Below are 18,027 nucleotides of genomic sequence, written 5' to 3' on the forward strand. Positions count from 1 at the left end.
CAATAAATGTCAAGAAGTACATGTTGTTGCCATAAGATTCAACAATCATCGGGCCGCAAACATCGGAGTGAACAAGACCTAATAAGTGATTCGCCCGCCAATTATTTTCAGTTTTGAATGGTCGCCTACTTTGCTTTCCTGAAATGCATGCTTCACACACTTGATTGGGGTGATTGATCTTTGGCAATCCTTTTGCCATATTCGTTTAAGCAAGCATTTTCAAGCTTTGAAAATTCCAATGACCAAAGCGAAGATGCCATAACCAAGACTCATCTTTCACCATTACATTAAGACATGTATACACATCGCTAGGAATATCAACATGAAACATACGATTCTTTGTTAAAGTGGTCTTCAAAATAAGTGTACCTTTTCTGTCGAGAATCAAATCACGCCCTTTAGAATGCATTTCATACCCTTTCTCCAACAATTGGCCCATGTTTAGAAGATTACTTTTCATAGCAGGCACGTAGAAGACCTCCGATATGAAACTGTGATCTCCATTCCTTAACTTAATAAGGATGCATCCTTTCCCCATAATCGGAACTATACTATGTCGGCAAACATAACTTGAGATCGGACTGATTCATCAAGTTCAACAAAAAGCTCGCGCTTACTGCACATGTGATTTATACACCCGGTATCTAGAAACCATGTATGAGAGTTTGACACTTCATTGGTTGAAGTAACCATCAAAAGAGCATGGCCATGATCATCTTGATCGTCATAATCTTGCGCATAATGCGCCTTTTCGTCAATTCCTTTGTATTTGCATTCATTAGAATAATGACCGAATTTATGACAAGTATAACACTCAACATGTGACTTGTCAAACCTTCCTTTGTTCCGACCACGCCCTCGACCACGATCTCCATAATTTTGACCTCTTTGATGGCTTTGATTGGAATGATCAAAATTATTCCATGCTGCCCCAACTTTTTCATGTCGATATTGTATGCTATGGTGACCACCACGGCCACGTCCTCTTCCACGTGAATTGCCACGACTTGTAGCTTCATCGCTTTGTTTGGTATTAAGCGTCACCGAACCTTGGAAGGCTTGCTCAATTGGCTTCTCCATTTTTTTTTCATTCATACGCTGCTCATGGGCTTGTAATGTGCCCGATACTTCATCAACAGTCATTGTGGATAAATCGTGAGCCTCTTCAATGGCTACGACAATATGCTCGAACTTTGCCGTTAAAGTTCGCAATATTTTCTCCACCTTGGCTTGTTCACTAAAACCATCTCGATATGTCTTCATTTGATTTGTTAAAGTCAAAAGACGACTTACATACTCTGCCACCAACTCCGATGGTCCCATCTCCAGAAGCTCATATTGTCGTCTCAATGTTTGTAACCGCACTTTCGTAACCTTCACATCACCTCTATATGTCGTCATCAATGTATCACATGATTGCTTTAATATGGTGGCTCCAGCAATTTTCTCGAACACTTCATAGGTAACGCTTTGATGAATAAGATATAGAGCTTTTTTATCTTTTTTCTTATTCTCTCGATTGGTTGTTTGTTGTGCAGCCGTTGCACCCTCCGGCAATGCTGGAATACCTTCTTCAACAATATTCAATAATTTATGAAAATCGAAAAGCACCCTCATTTGGACGGTCCATCGATTAAAATTTTTTCCATCGAGAACCGGCGCGGAAAAAGGGATCGAGCCGTTCATGGCTTTGGCTCTGATACCACTGATAGAAAATTAACAAAATATGGAATAATAAAGGAGGAAAATAAACTTTATTTCTCGATATTTTTTCTACAAAAACTACTACAATATATATAAATATATATAATGGATAAACAAGAATATTACTAATTTATTATCCAATATTCCCTCAATCATATATTATTATATAATTTATTATCAATATCTACTAAATCAAAAAATATATATCAAAGCACCAAATTAATATAGGATTATTCTGGATTAATATCATAATTAAATTCTATCAATTTAATTTTAAATTAATTATTTTGTTGTATATTCATTTTTCTCGTGCAACTAATATGTTAATGAGATCATAATTCATATCTATAATCTATAAACTGAATAAAAAATTAAAGAGAGGCCGTAATATATAAATACAATAATAAAAAATACATATTAATTTGGCGCTTGGAAAAACAAGTTCACATAGAAAAATAAAAAGGAGTAATAAATCATCATTCAATTCATTTAATTTAATTTTTTGACGACCCCCTCCAATCCCATGGATCATTGGTCCGGGAGCTCCCAAGTAGAAAGACAAGTGAAAGTGGTGTGGTGTGGTGGTACAAATCAAAGGAAAGATTAATAAAGAAAGAGGTGGATAAGTACGTACGTAATCTCATCTCAATCTCAATCTCATATATACATATATCTATATATATATATATATATAAAGAGCATTTAATCAATATTTATTTGCTTTATACATTGGAAGATCGACAAAGTAAGTAAATAAATAGCAAAGGAGATCTCCAAATCCACAGGCTAATTGAATGCATTAAAAAATTAAATGTCTAAATTAAATTAAATATCATTTATTTTGAAAAAAATAAAATTTTAATAAAATAAATATATGATATTTAATTATGCACATATTTTAATTTATGTACAATAAATATCAATCATTAATGCAAAAATCGGCTTAAAATGGAAGATATCGTACAAAGATTGCATATATAAATGGAACCATAATGAATTTGACAGCAAAATAAATTAATCTTGTCAATAAATGAAGTATATAAATTAATATCTTCCGAAAAAGACAATGATATAAAGATCTTGTCAATAAATGAAGTATATAAATTAATATCTTCCAAAAAAGGCAATGATATAAAGATCTTGGCGAGAAAGGAATGTGCACAATCAAATCCGTTAAGAATGGAAAACGGCATCCGATGGAAAAGGAAGATTATAAAATCTTTCTATTGGCCAATCAGGACGCGCCACGTGGCACAATCCAAAAAGGAAGCCAAGGCCACCCTCCTCTATAAATAGGAGCCTTGGTCAATTCATTACACACCGAAGTTCATTTGAAGACTCGCATAAGGGCAAGTCTCTCTAGATTCTCTGCAGCGTTCTTCATTGTTTTTCGTGTCCTTCAAAGCGTTCTTCGTCGAAAAGTCACCGATTTGGACAAATGATCCAATATTGGTTGATGAATTGATGGAGTTAACGTTCTTCGTCATATGTCCGAGCCGGGGGAAGGATCAAAGCTCTCAAAGCCATTGAGGAATTCATCAAAGCCAAGGAAGAGCCTCCAAAGTCGCTTCCAAAGCTTCAAGATGTTCATCGCGTTCTTCATCAAAGGTGCAAACTTGGCCCTCTTCGATCCAAAAATCAAAGGGACACGCGGCCAAAAGCGTTATGGAGCACCTCATCTGACTCCTTCATCCATCTATCACAACTTGACGAGTATATCAAAGAAGCTCTCAAAAGTGAGTTTGAAGGAAGTTCAAGGCCAACAAATATCTGTGCCAAGCCTTACACTTCAAGTTTCGACACCCTCAAGATGCCGTTGGGATATCAACTGCCGAAGTTCCAACAATTTGATGGCAAAGGCAACCCAAAGCAGCATATGGCACACTTCATGGAAACATGCAACAACGCTGGGACATACGGCGATCTCTTGGTGAAGCAGTTCGTACGGTCATTAAAAGGCAATGCCTTCGACTGGTACACCGACCTGGAGGCTGGTTCCATCGACAGTTGGGAGCAGTTGGAGTACGAGTTCTTGAACCTCCAAAGTCGCTCCCAAAGTTTCAAGGTGTTCATCGCGTTCTTCATCAAATGTGCAAACTCGGCCCTCTTTGATCCAAAAGTCAAAGAGACACGCCACCAAAAGCGTTATGGAGTACCAAATTTACCCCTAAAAGATCAAATTCCGTCGGATCATCCAAATGAGGCATCAATCCAAAATCGACGATCAAAATCGCCAACACGGATACCAAAGCCCTCCAAAAGCCGGCAAAACCAAACCGAATACCAAAATCCTTTCAGATCAAAGAAGCCATCCAAATCCAAGTTGGAAAAATGGATCGACCCGGGAAGAGAATCAAAGGATCCGAATAGAGAATAGAACTCGCATATATTTAAATTAAATGTAATTTGTACGGTTTTGTATTTATAAAAATATAACACAATTTTATTTTATTTTTTTTGTCTACAGCACACCCTTGGCCAATTAAACTAAAATTTTGTAATAATAATTTCTTTTTTATAATCAAATATAGGGGTGATCATTATTTAATCTTTTCACTCTTGAGATGAGAGCATCAACCAGTGTTTTTAAAATACTACTTCATGATATCTGCATAAGATTGAAAAAGCACACAACTTAAGCATGTATTCAGAATTTAATAGCAGACATCATCAATGATCAGAAAATAAACACAACGTGCAGAAAACTAAATCAATGTTTGTCTTCACACCAACACATTTTCAGCAATTGATACATAGAAATAAATAGAATGCTATTTCAAAATTAGAACAACCTAAGAGGTTATGTTCTTTCGTGGGTTTCACTACAAATTTAGATTGTGCTTCTTTTAAAGTAGTTTGGGAGGTTTGAGTTTGGATTTGGATTTTTGTGTTTATTGTGTTTTTTAAGGGGATTTGAGTTTGGTTTTTATTTGAATTTTGGGATGGGTTAGAATTTTGATGTTTATTTTGTGTTTAGTTTTGATTGGAGTTTTGATGCGTATTGATTTGATAAGATAATGAATAAAATAATATAAATGTGTATTAAATTTAATTGCTAAGTTTATATTGTATGATTTGATTATAAATTTATATTATACCCAATATATATTTAAATTTTTATTTATTGTATTATAGAAAATTTTATTCTTTACAAAAATGACATATATATTGTATATACTTTTTTCCCTATAATTATAATAAATATTAAATTATATTTTAATTTTAAAAAAATAAAAGCTTCATATTACCGGGCGGACACTGGACAACCCCAATTTTGGGGTTAGTGTTTGCACAGTACAAATCCCAAAATTGGAGTGGAAGAAACACACCCTTAGTATTTTTTTTCCTAATATAGAAACAAATCTATAATACTACACAATAAAAAAAAATTATTGCTTGTGGAAACACTCACACTTATTTGCTTTTGTCTGGAAATTAAAGATTAATCCATTCCATTGCATCATATAAGTCACTAAATCTATTATCAACTGTTTTTCAAATGAAATCCATTCCATTAGATATTCAATGATGATTGACACAGAATAATTCAATGTAAAAGAAACAAAATTTGTTTACTGTAAATGATCATCTATTGTGTTTGATGTAAGTTACTTTTCCCAAACAACTATCATACCAATTTGAATTGGATTCAATTAGTGCACTTGTAAGCAATTGGATATCAACAGAGGTTTTGAAATCTTAAGAACATAGTACAGTTCCTTGTTAATGCTTGCATATTAACTCCTTGCATGATGGCCCATTTCAGAAACAATTATACGCCCGTCTAAATCAACCATCGCATTGTTAGGCCATCTCCAACCCATCAACTCCATATATCAAGTTTTAACTCTAAATATGTAGTTACTACAATAATTTTACTTCAACCATAACTCCATTTTTCACTATTATTCTACAAATATTCAAATTTTCCTATTATTTTAAACAAATTTTTATTTTTATAATTTAAAATAAATTTTATAAAAATAAAAATTAAATTTAAAAATCATTTATAATTTAAAAAATTAAAAAAATAAAAATAATAATAATAATAAAGCAACACTATTTTTTGGAGTTGCTACAGTGCAACACCAAAATTGGCATTGCACTGTAGCAACGCCAAAAAGTGGCACAACATTTGGTGTCGATTGGAGACAACCGACGCCAAATAAGGCAACCCAGCGCAATTAGCTGGGTTGGAAATGCTCTTAGTCATGTGCATTGAAATAAGAAAAAATTAAATAAATACAATACAATACAAAAAAATTAGATCAAGATGCTTTTATATATATATATATATATGATATTGAAGTTTCAATGTAAATAACTATATTTAAAACTAGTTTAGCATATCAATAAGACAACATAGAGAATCAACCATCTACTAAGTTGGCTGCTTTCAACATAAAAATTATATTGTAGCTTCAAAATTGAACATCAAAGTTCTATTGTGGTTTTCACAAAAACTCAATAACACAAAGAAGAAATAAGCATCGTAATACCTAAACCCCAAAATGGAACTGAAATAAACGACTAAATTTCAAACAAGAAATACGCATTTTTTGCATAAGCAGCCGCTGATGTGAAGTTATAAAAACTTCACAAAAATGTCTAAACTGTAAATTGGAACTTAAATAAATGATGAACTGAAATATGCAAATTTGAAGTCGAAAATTTGAAGTCGAAATTGACATTCAATTCAACCATCTCGAATTTGAAATCGCCAAAATTGAAATTGTCCAAATCAAAAAAAAAAAAAAAAAACTAGCACAAATCAAAATCGAATTCAAATTTGGATTTCAAAATCGAAATCTCTTCTGAAAATCACCAAAATTTCTATTTTTAGAAATATGTGTTTTCGATTGCTTCAGAGAAATCAAGATTCTAAGGTTTGAAAGCAACTCTCCAATCTATTGCGCATAAAAATTTCATGAACAAGAGAGCTCACCTGTGTGAGTCTGGTATGGCATGAGAGGAAGATGGATGAGAAAGAAAAAGTACACTTCCAAGTTGTCTCGACTGCATGAAGCAATCTTTCAGGGCATCGATACTTTTGCCATTGAAAGTTAGGTCACTGCATGACCATAATTTTCGAAGGGCAAAGAACATTCCTCATGTCAAAGGCGAAGCTCGTCGAAAATTAGTTCACTGCCGTTGCTCTAAGTTCCATCCCTATTAAGCTTATTCTATAATCAATAGCATGTCATAGTAGCTCCTTAACTTCATAAAAAAATCTCACACTATTTGATGAATAAAAAGAATCGGTCCGGATATGGTCCTAATTATAACATAATTGTAAAGTTTTGTGTGTGTTCCATTTTTTTACGTAATAATTCTGCCTAATCTTTGTTGTCAAAGATTTTGAATAAATTATCTTTGAAGACAGGTTGTAAAGTTGTCCAATATTTAGCAATTTTTGTGCTAAGTTGGATCATATAAGACATGATTAATGTACTTTAACACTTTTTTTTTTGTTCACTTTTACTTTTTCTCTATCCGCAAATTTCACTATTGAGTTATAGTAGTATCTATCTTGTGAAAAATATTGTGATTTCTTGACATATGATTGTTGTATCCGATGTCCTGGTTCCATATATCATTTTTATCATCAGAAACATATTCAGAGGCATAAAATTGACAATCTTCATCTTCATCTTCTTGTTGTTTGGAAAAATTCGTTGGCTCTTTGTCTTTAGATCTACAGTTTTTCCCCACATGATTAAACTTAGGGAAATAAGAGAATTTTGGCTTGCCTTTATATAGTTTAGTGGACCCTGGGTGTGTGTGCAACGGCTCTGTTATCGTGTTGATGCCTAAATAATTAGCTGAGTGCTGACAAATTTATTTAATTTAGCATCTAAGGATCAATATTAAATAAGGTTAATTTCGTAATTTCGTTATATAATCTTGAAAGATAAAATAATCTAGGACACTGAGCCAGCAAAGACGTTGTTAAAAAAATAGCACAATATCATCCTACAAACATAACACAATAGTTTTATTAATATGTTCTATGCACTTGTTATTTAATAACAATGCTTTTAACTAAATTATACTTGGTTTCTTACAATAAGCCAATTTTTTTTTGTTTGTTTTTATAACCACATTCTTAAATAGAAAAAGAAATAATTCAAGGTTCTAATAAGTTATAATCAATGAATTAAATTATACTTGTGACACTATATATATATATATTATTACTAAATCTTTTGAAAAACACAATGATTATATCAAGAAAGTACAAAATTAACTGTGAAAGAGCACAACAATTATATTTAAAAGCACAAAGATCACTTCAAAAGAGCACAATAAAATTTTCAAAATAGCACGATAATATAAACATAAGAATGAGAATGTACGCACCTGCTTTCGAATAAAATATCATATTGGCAAATCAAATGTATAATTAACTATCCAAACTAATATATATTATAGTCGATTTCAATTAATAACAATAAAAGTGGGTGTGCATGTACATGTTAATGGAATTTCGGAATTTTGATTGCAGTGATTTAGTGATATATGAATCCGTAATATTAGATAGTGCAATCAAAAAAAAAAAAAAACATAAAGATTATATCACAAGAGCACAATATTAACTATGAAAGAGCACAACAATAATATTTAAAAACCACAAAGAATACTTTAAAAAAACACAATAAGTCAGATTGCAGCACATAAGTCACCACAGACAGATTTGGACACAACAATTATTCATATTAATTTGAGAATGAACAAAAAAACAAAAACAGAAAAGAAAAACAAATTTAAAAACTGATATGAAAAAACACAATGATTATATCACAATAACACAATAATTATATTACAAGAGCACAATTATTATAGCACAAAAGTATAATGATTATATCGCAAAAACACAATATTAATTTTAGAATATGGCAACAATAATATTTAAAAAACATAACAGTAAACACACATGTGAGGATCAATTAAAAAATAGAAAAATAGGAATTTAAGAAGCAAATGAGATTTAAAAATAAAAAAATAATAGAAGAAGATAGTATATTAATATAAAAAAAGCAATAATAAATAAATAAATAAATAAACTCAAAAACTGATATGAAGCACACTAATTATATCACGAAAGCATAACAATAATATAATAAAAGTACAATATTAATTAAAAAAATAAAAAAATAATATTAATGGATTACCGTCATTGTGTTCTATACAGTTATCTTCCTACAATAATAATAAAATTATAAAAGTACAATATTAATTATAGGAGAACACAACCATTATTTTTTAAAAGCACAAAAATAAAATATTAATTTAATTAATTAATTAATCATATTTAAATTCTAATTATTTTGGATTTGTGGGAACTTTTCTCCCATTAAGTCCATCATATTCAAAATATACGTGAGAAGCAGAAAAAAAATCGTGATGGGCATTCTTTCTCTTAGAAAATTAGAATATATCATCGTGGTTTGGCAGCATCTTCCTAGCGTTCCAGGTTTGGAAACATCATCTTAGGGTTCCAAGGTTTGGCAATATCATGCTAGAATTCAAAGTTTGGCAACATCTTCCCACGTTCTAACCTACTGATTGCTTACAATGGCTGGATATTTGTCTAAATTACGTTATTTGTTTTCGCTAACAATTTAAGAATTATTTCTAACATAAACACTACTGGATTAAAAAAAAATAGAGTGTCACTATTCATATAAAGCACTGTCTGTTTACATAGAACACTCTCTCTGTTGACAAAAAAAACACTACTTTCATTAACAGAAAAAACACTACTTCCATTAACACTAACCACTGCTTAAGTACTAGATCGGGAACCTTTATTGTCTTTATCTCATTCATATTTCATATAAATATATATAGTTATTTAATTTATTAATTAATTATAATTCATCTTTCAGCTGATTAGGGTTGTTTGATTTTTTATGTTTATTTATTTATATTTCCGGTAAAGTAAGAAGATAAAAATATATAATAAATCAAATATATTAGTTAGATGAAAAAAAATTGAAATACAATATTGCATAGGAGAATGAGCAAAAGATTTGCAGAAAAAAAAGAAAAACACTGATATAAGAATAAGATAAACATTAGATTAAAATATAATTTAATGGGACTAATTAATCAGCAACCGCCTCAGTGTACTTAACAGTGAAGTGTAGTAAATAATGCAAGGCAAAAGTATAGTACGGTATGTTTGTTTGGGGGTTTGGATTTTGAAGTGAAATTTGAATAGTAAAATTTTTGAATTAGAATAGTTATATGATATGATATAAATAGGTGTTGATGTGATATTTTGAATATAAAATTGATTTTTAATATAATATAAAAAATAAAAAATAGGGATTTGATTTGATATTTTTGGGGGAAAAAATTGGATAAAGAGTTAAAATTTGGGGAAATCCCCAAAAAGAACACACCCGTCTGAATAATAATAGTAAAAAAAAAAAAAATCCTACACACTATGCACTAAAAATAAATACTAATATAAAATACTGCAATAATTATGTATATATATAATATACTAACCTACAACAACACAAAACAAAACGCATTATACTTTACAACTTGAGGAATTCTTACATGTGCCAACGACGAAAGATAGAGAGAAGACAGAGGCGAAGCGGTGGATGGCGGCAGCAACAGAATGGGGTGAGACTAACGTTAACTGAGATAAGACTAGGTTTAGGTTTGGATTTCACGTTTAGGGCTCCGTGGATCTAGAATGGGTTTAACTTTTAAACTCTAATATGGGTTTAAGAATTAGATTAGGCTGAAATTAGGGCCCTGAGCATGGGCTTGTCACCGTATAGAGTCACCGTGGCGGGAAAGGGATGCCGGCCTCGCCAAACGGTGAGGCTACCTATTCTAGCAGTGATGACACACCACCGGGACGCTTAGGCAATGTTGTGACTATCTTAAACAAGAGAGTCCTATCTTTACTATCACAGACTATGGGGCGTCTTATAGTTAATGGCGATAACGTCGGCTATTGATATATTGATTGTGAGGGTCGTGTGTTGGGTATATGAGAGTGACCAGATGACCGTTATATTATTATGGGTTTATTTGGTCCTTCATTTGAGCCAAGAGCTTTCCGAGTGTTTATTAATGATAGTCTCGCTAGCTTATTTTATGGGGTTGATGTTATTCTCGTCCGTTGCTTACTTAGACAGATACAATGAGCCTATTATTATAGAGTCGAGGCTATCCTAGCTGCTCACTTGGACATATGTATATATATCTGTATGTGCATGATTAATTGAGTTTGATAACATTGTTGCATTATTTTGCTATTATCATAGCATGATATTTATTTTGTGAATGACGGAGATTAAACTTCATTTTAAAGTATGACATAGCACATTTATGTTAGTGAACTTGTTATTATAGTTAATTTTATACTTTATATTGTATTGTTGGGCCTGAAATAGGAGGTAACAACTTTATGATTCAGTGTAGCGGTAATATTTCCATATGAGCCAACTGGGGATTTTACAATTGTGAAAATGGATTGTTTACTAGATGGATTCACGCTTATCTCAAGGCTTAAGATCAACTATGTGAATTTTGCATGCCTAACAACATGCTCGATGACACTTGTCTGTAGATAGTTTCAATTCTGAACATCTGGTTTGTCCCAGAGCTCTCTTCATATTTTTGATTTTTTATTATTTATGGCAGGTGTTCTAAACACTATTTACAGCCTACAATTGACAGAATTTACACACACAAACATACACAAAAGAAAACTCTAGTTGGAAGGTGAGGTTGTTGAACAAGATTGGTAGGCTAATTCTTGCCAAGGTTGTTTTGAGTACAATTCTTATCTATCAACTTATGAGAGTATTGATAAGATTATCATATTCTTTTTATTGAATGATCGTAATGGGGGATCTTTCATTACGTGGATGGACTAAGATTGCTCGCCTTAAAGCCAAAAGGAGCCTCGGTATCCGATTAACTCATGAGAAAAATATTTCACTTTTGGGAAAGTTAAATTAGGATCTTCTCAATGGGTCTTGAAAGATTTATTTGGTGATGAAAGATAAGAAACATATTTGGTGATGAAATATATGTGTAGCACGCTCAAGTAAGACTACTATCGATCATATCAAATAGGCATTAAAAAGACGGCTTCATTCCTATCAAATGGATTCTAAATTTTAGTCGGGAATGTCAAAGCTCCTTCCGCTACTTCTATTGGATGGAAAACTCTCCCTTAAGCTCAAGTGTTCCCTTTTGGTCACACAGTTGACACCTCTCTCACTATATTAGAAGTTTGGGAGTGCCCAAGGCTGGAAATGACATAATTTCTACAATTGGATACCGCAAACGATCATGAATGAATTGAATAAACGACATGACACCTTCTTTGATCAAAATAATCCTGATTGTTGGCATTGGAAATATTCAAGTGATGAAAATTACTCAGCTCAACAAGGCTATCAATAGCCAATTTAAGTCGATCAAGTTCTAGAAAAGATAAATTTTTTATTTGGTTGTGTTGTTGCAACTTCCTTCCAACGTGTCACCTCATGCATCATTATAAACTAAGACTTCCAAAATTTGTACGATACGTAGGAGCAGATAAAAAACATACTACTATTTGTTTCAATGTGCATGGAATAAGACAATTTGATCGAGGTTTGGAATTCGTAGTATTTTTTAGATGACCTATCTGACTCCATTAAACTAAAAAAAACTAAAAAAATGGATAATGCAAGATAAAATCACTCAACCTACAATGATGTGGTATATACGGAAAATCATATGTGATTTTATTTTCCATCGCCTACCACCTCGAGCAATAAAGACATATTCTAAAAGCTATTTCCATGCAAAAAAATTGTTAGAAAATATTTGAAAAACCAAAGAAGAAAAATCTTGTTCCTAGATCAGCTTTGTGTCATCCTAAAAAGTGTGAAAGTTGACAGAATGCATGCAATGTCTAAAAATGGAGTTAATAGACATATATCACGCTATGTGTCTTGCTATTAATTACCACATATTGCCTCTCCCATGCTACTCGGATTCGGCAAACAACCATTGTGCTGATTCTTGAAAACTCAGCCGATATACATCTGTAAGCTTTTGTACTTCACACTACTCCGCAGTTATTGAGACGGTTCCCAATGATTCAGCTTTGTTATATCGGAACCAAATAGTTAATCTTCTAATGATGCACTCTAGACTGTATATTGCCTATAAATAGACATTGGAATGAATTAATGAGAGATAAATCAAATTCATTTATACACACTACTTGTATTTAGCTATATACCACTACTAAAAAACTGTTTTCTACTACGGCGAAAAATCGTAACAAAAAGCCATTTTTCGTGCAATTTGCGTATTTGCTACGTCTTCGTTACGACTTTTTTCCGTAATGTGTACTCGCGTAACGAATGTTTTTTGCCACGCCATTTTCCGTAACTATTACTATCGGTCAACGCTCCCTATGACAGGGTTATTGTTACACTGTTTGTTACGAATTTCCTCTCATAACCAAATGTCGATCCTTCCGCGCGTGTGTCAGAGCTTTTAGTTACGATATTTGTTACGAAATGTCGTCGCGTTACAAAAGCGTTCCTGTGATCGCTTGTCATATTTGGTTTTTGTTATGAATATTTGTTACGACATTGAACCCGTAATAAAAAATATACTTTCCTATAGTCACGGAAAAACCTGAAACAACAAATATCCAAGGACCACTTTTTGTCACGGTATTTCATCCTTTTGTTACGCAGAAATAGCATGCTATGAAAAATAGTAGTTACACTGCAATTGAAATTGTGCGTAACAAAATGACCTGTTGTGATCTCCCCAATACCGAAAGAAATTCCATATACACATAATGCTATAAACATCAACATTGGCAATACTTGCAAACATTAATTCATAGTAAAATCTGAATCCCAACATTAAGGCACATAGACACCACAATTTTTACTGGACAATCTCCATACCTAACAACGAAGTAAAGCAACCCATAAAACAAGCCTAGCAAGCACTACACAGTAACATCCTGTTCAGCAAAACGGGCTTAACAGTTCAAACACCAAACCTAACAATAAGCAAGTACGGATATCCATCAATCCATAACCACATATTTCACCACACGAATTAAAACTCCAATGGTCTATGCATCCATTCCACATATCATTCACACAGCCTCAACACAATCCATCCAAAAACAGGTACGACATACAATCCATAAGACAAACGGGGCAACTACATGGGTGAATCGGTGGATACGCTTCAGGGGCGGCGCATGAGCTGCAATGGCCAACACAAAGATTAGTTTAAGTCATATTTCTTATAAATTTTGGAAGGCAATACAAGAAAGGTATGAAAGTAGATCCGTACGTCCTTGTAGTTCCACTCAATAGGATCTTCACCAACGACATCGCGGAAGGTAGTCGCCCCAGCAATGGTCGGCAAAATAAGGGGTGTGTCCGGGACTGAGGCGGATGTCACGAAGACCTTGACCAGGGAAATTGTGTCACCTACAGCATCCACAAGTGCAATTTTTGAGTATATTGAGCCATAGATATCAACAGACATTCAAACTGTATGTATAACATGCCATAACACAGACATTAGAAGTGTAAAGCTTTGCAACTAGAACAATACGAGTATGTATATTCAGACATGTCAATACATGGTATTATATCCATGAATTAGGTACCAAAGCACATTATATTCTAATTTCCTATGTGATTGCAGCTCGATCTATAAACCAATCATCCTCCAATAAACAAATGTAAACCAGCAATATCATATACAATATCAAATAATTTTTTTTTCGAAGTTCTATATCCATATGGCGACCCCCAAATGGGGGGGCTCCATGTATGTGTCGTAATACTATGTCTCAATGAGATTAACTACCATTTATGCACTAAATACGAGCAGACATCCGCAGATGCAGTACTAAGTTCAGAGTACCGACCACTGATATATCAAATTATATGTACCAAACTCATCACTAACAAGAGATACACCTTGGCAGCAAACCACTACATAGGATTTCAATAATAACGTCAACTTTCAACATTTTTGGGGAAAGTCATAGTGTACCCAAATAGTGTAATAGCTGCATAGCCATACACAATGTTATGTAAAAGATAAAAAATACCAGACCAGCACAGAAGTCGGCATAATACCACTGAGTTTACTGCCCTTATAAAAACAGTGTACATAACACAAACAAATCCACATATCGTAACATTGTATATGTCTAGACTCAAGAAAACCATGATCATTTGCGTTATGAGGCCCGAACGGTCACAAAACCTACGATCCCTCGCCGAGGCATATTAAAAGTTCCAAAAAAAACAATAAAGACAATGGCACAAACCTGGCGCAGGGGGCAGAGCAGAAGTCCCTCCGCAACAACTTTTTTCTCACCGGTGCCGGATAATAGAAGCACACGCGTGCCGACCTACAACAAAACATTACAGATAAGTTGGAAACGTAATAGGCTATCAAGAGTAGCCTAAATTAGGCACTGCACTGATTACTAAGAAACTTCAGGGTTTGACGGAATCATACCGTCAGACCTGGCTCAGACACAGGCCTGGGAAGCTCAGAGACTGAATCAATACGAGATGTGCCCTATCATTTATGTGCATATCATGGTAAATTCCCATGTTAGCCATCCGAATCTCATGGGATACTCATACGAAATGTACAGATATTATGAATACTTACTGCCTGGCCAGTAACTGCTCCGGAGTTTCTGTGCATGAATGCATACACATCAGACTTGATAGCTTTGAACTCAGCCATCATTGCCTTCAACTTTGCAAGTCCATTCTGTATGTGCAATTATGTCTCCCGAAATATTTTCAAACTTAAGTGTTCAGAGTAGCTTCTAAAAATGATGCGACGACTCAAAGCTTTAAATAAACTGCCATAATAAATCATAAATTAAGAAACAAGGCGGCCCGGTCGACATTGCTACCGATAATAAATTAATTTCGAAATTTTTTCCGTCGATTTTTTTTTGGCCAAGTCAAGTCGCATATAAAGATAATCGGCATCCTCCTCACACTATTCGTTCGTCAATCCCATTTTTAAGTAAACTTAATTCATCCTCTCCGCTAACAAGCGCAGCTAAATAGACGAAAGTTTTAAAAATTAGACTAAGTATGGAATAACTGAAACGAATGAGATATCAACCAACTTTATCAAAATCCCGATTTATACTCATACTCAAAAGAATTTCAATTATTGAATAGATTCAATTTCAAACTCAAATTAAGCACAACGGAAATCAATTGACTCGAGAAAATAACATATTTCACGGCTAATTTTATTTTAAAGAAATATAAATATTATAAATATAATAATATAAAATAATTTATTTCAAAATAAATTAGACAACAATAAATTACACAAAAATAAATTTAACAAAATAAATTAATCGACATAAGTTAAACAACATAAATTAAAAATCAATATGAATAATTTAAGCCAAAATAAATTAATCCCACATAAATTAATTAGCACACAATACAACACTTATCCTAAGCTAATCAATCAAACAAATGTCTAGTTACAATAAATAAATAAATAAATAAGCCAACATCTTCACCACAGTAGATTAAACTAATGGTTCTAGCAAATTAAGGGATCAGATTATATTACAACAATTCACAGCACATAATCTAACTAAACTAAACTAACTATTGACTTAACACTAGTCCTATGCTAATACTAAGCGATTTTCTAAACTAAAAAAAAAATGCTGGCAAGCAAAAGCGCAAAGTAGATATACTGCAGAAATTTAATATGAAGATGATTTACTAAAACTTGCTACAAATTAAGACTATACTCATCTAATCTAATTAAATAAGCCGTTGTTTATCTAGACTAAACTAATAACAAAAACTAACTAAACTAACCAATAAATCAATTTAAACTAGCAATTTCAAAAAAAATGATAGCAGCCCAAAACTTATTCGACTAGGACAAACTAACCTGAAAACTAGTAGTAGCAGTAAATCCTATGACATTTAACTCCACATTATGCTACCAAGATTTCGATCAACTAGAGATACACTACACTAGCCTAATCCAAGCATACATCATCTTCTAAATCTACATCAAAAGCTGGTCTAAACTAAAACTACTCAGATCAAGTAATCAGCAACTAAACATTTATCTCATCTGCAATTAATGAATAAACCCGACTAGGACAGCTAATTAGAATAAAGTTAAAATATGTTACCACTACTCCCAAACTAATCTGAAAAGTAACCTAATACAGCTATATTACAACTACTAATTTATCTAAGTAACACATATTCTACTATCTAACAAGTTAGCAATCAATAAATAAGCCGGCATAAATAATCGATAAGGGAATCAAGAACTTCCCTGATTCATGTCTTGTGCAGCCTGATTTTTGTTCAAAATTTTTTGTGGTGCCGATGACTTTCCTCCTCACACTTGAATTGTTGTTCGCCCTCGAACAACCTTGAGTAAGCTCGGTAGGGACTGCAATCACCAAATAACAATTCAAAAATAGCACGGTTCATATAGATGTAATCAATCAAAATATGATGCTAGAGAACCCCCTTTTCGACTTCTTTGTGGCTCGGAGACTTTCAAAACATTCCCCTCCTCCCACTTATTTCAAAATGAGTGTCGAATCACCATGGAATAAATCTGAAAGTTTCAGATTTTGCAACCACCAACAGCAGCTGTTGTATGCAGATTTTTATCGAATGCCCTCAATTATCAATCATCAAATCAAATCAATCCAACACAGCCTGCAATCAGCCCTTGGAGGTTGTTCGTGTCTTGTCTAAATTATCGATTAATCCTAAAATCATCATAAGAAATAAACTCACAGCTCATCTTACTCAAATCTCCTAGACACAGTCTGCAATTCACCAATCAAATACCAATTATGTATACAAACTCGACAACTAATTCCAATCTAACCCAAATCCAAATTCCAACGTAATTTAATTCCAATCACAACTAAATCCTAAATTAAATATCAGAAGGAGCATAATTAACATAATTACAAGAGGTACAATCCATCCCATAACAGCCCCTGCAAAATTTCAGATTATTAGTATTATGTTCGAAATTAAGAAATTCGATGAAAATAGGCAAGAGAAGGTGAAATTGAATAATACAACCTTTCTTCCGATGTTTACCGGTGGATTCGTAGGCAGCTAGAATTGGAGCAAGTGGTGTGGTTGGCTTCATCGTCGTCGGTGGGAGAAAAGAGGTTACGATAAAGAAATTGGGGGAATTTGTGGTAAAAGAATTAGGGCTTGACGAAATTGAAAGAAAATCGGGTGTGAAATTCAG

The 18,027-nt window shown here is 33.1% G+C and overlaps 1 protein-coding gene across 1 annotated transcript; it reads right to left on the minus strand.

Moving 5' to 3' along the window:
• Positions 1–546: 546 nt before the first annotated feature.
• Positions 547–1,617, minus strand: LOC127260274 (uncharacterized). The gene has a single exon (XM_051287983.1). It carries the CDS (start codon positions 1,615–1,617, stop codon positions 547–549), a length of 1,071 nt encoding a protein of 356 aa, XP_051143940.1.
• Positions 1,618–18,027: the final 16,410 nt, after the last annotated feature.

The sequence above is a fragment of the Andrographis paniculata genome, unplaced genomic scaffold (genome assembly GCF_009805555.1).
Source record: "Andrographis paniculata isolate CXL003 unplaced genomic scaffold, ASM980555v1 Contig61END, whole genome shotgun sequence".
Classification (NCBI taxonomy): domain Eukaryota; kingdom Viridiplantae; phylum Streptophyta; class Magnoliopsida; order Lamiales; family Acanthaceae; genus Andrographis; species Andrographis paniculata.

Bases quoted from the DNA above. Each gene is read 5' to 3' on its own strand.
- LOC127260274 (XM_051287983.1), bottom strand. From the start codon at position 1,617: ATGAGGGTGCTTTTCGATTTTCATAAATTATTGAATATTGTTGAAGAA.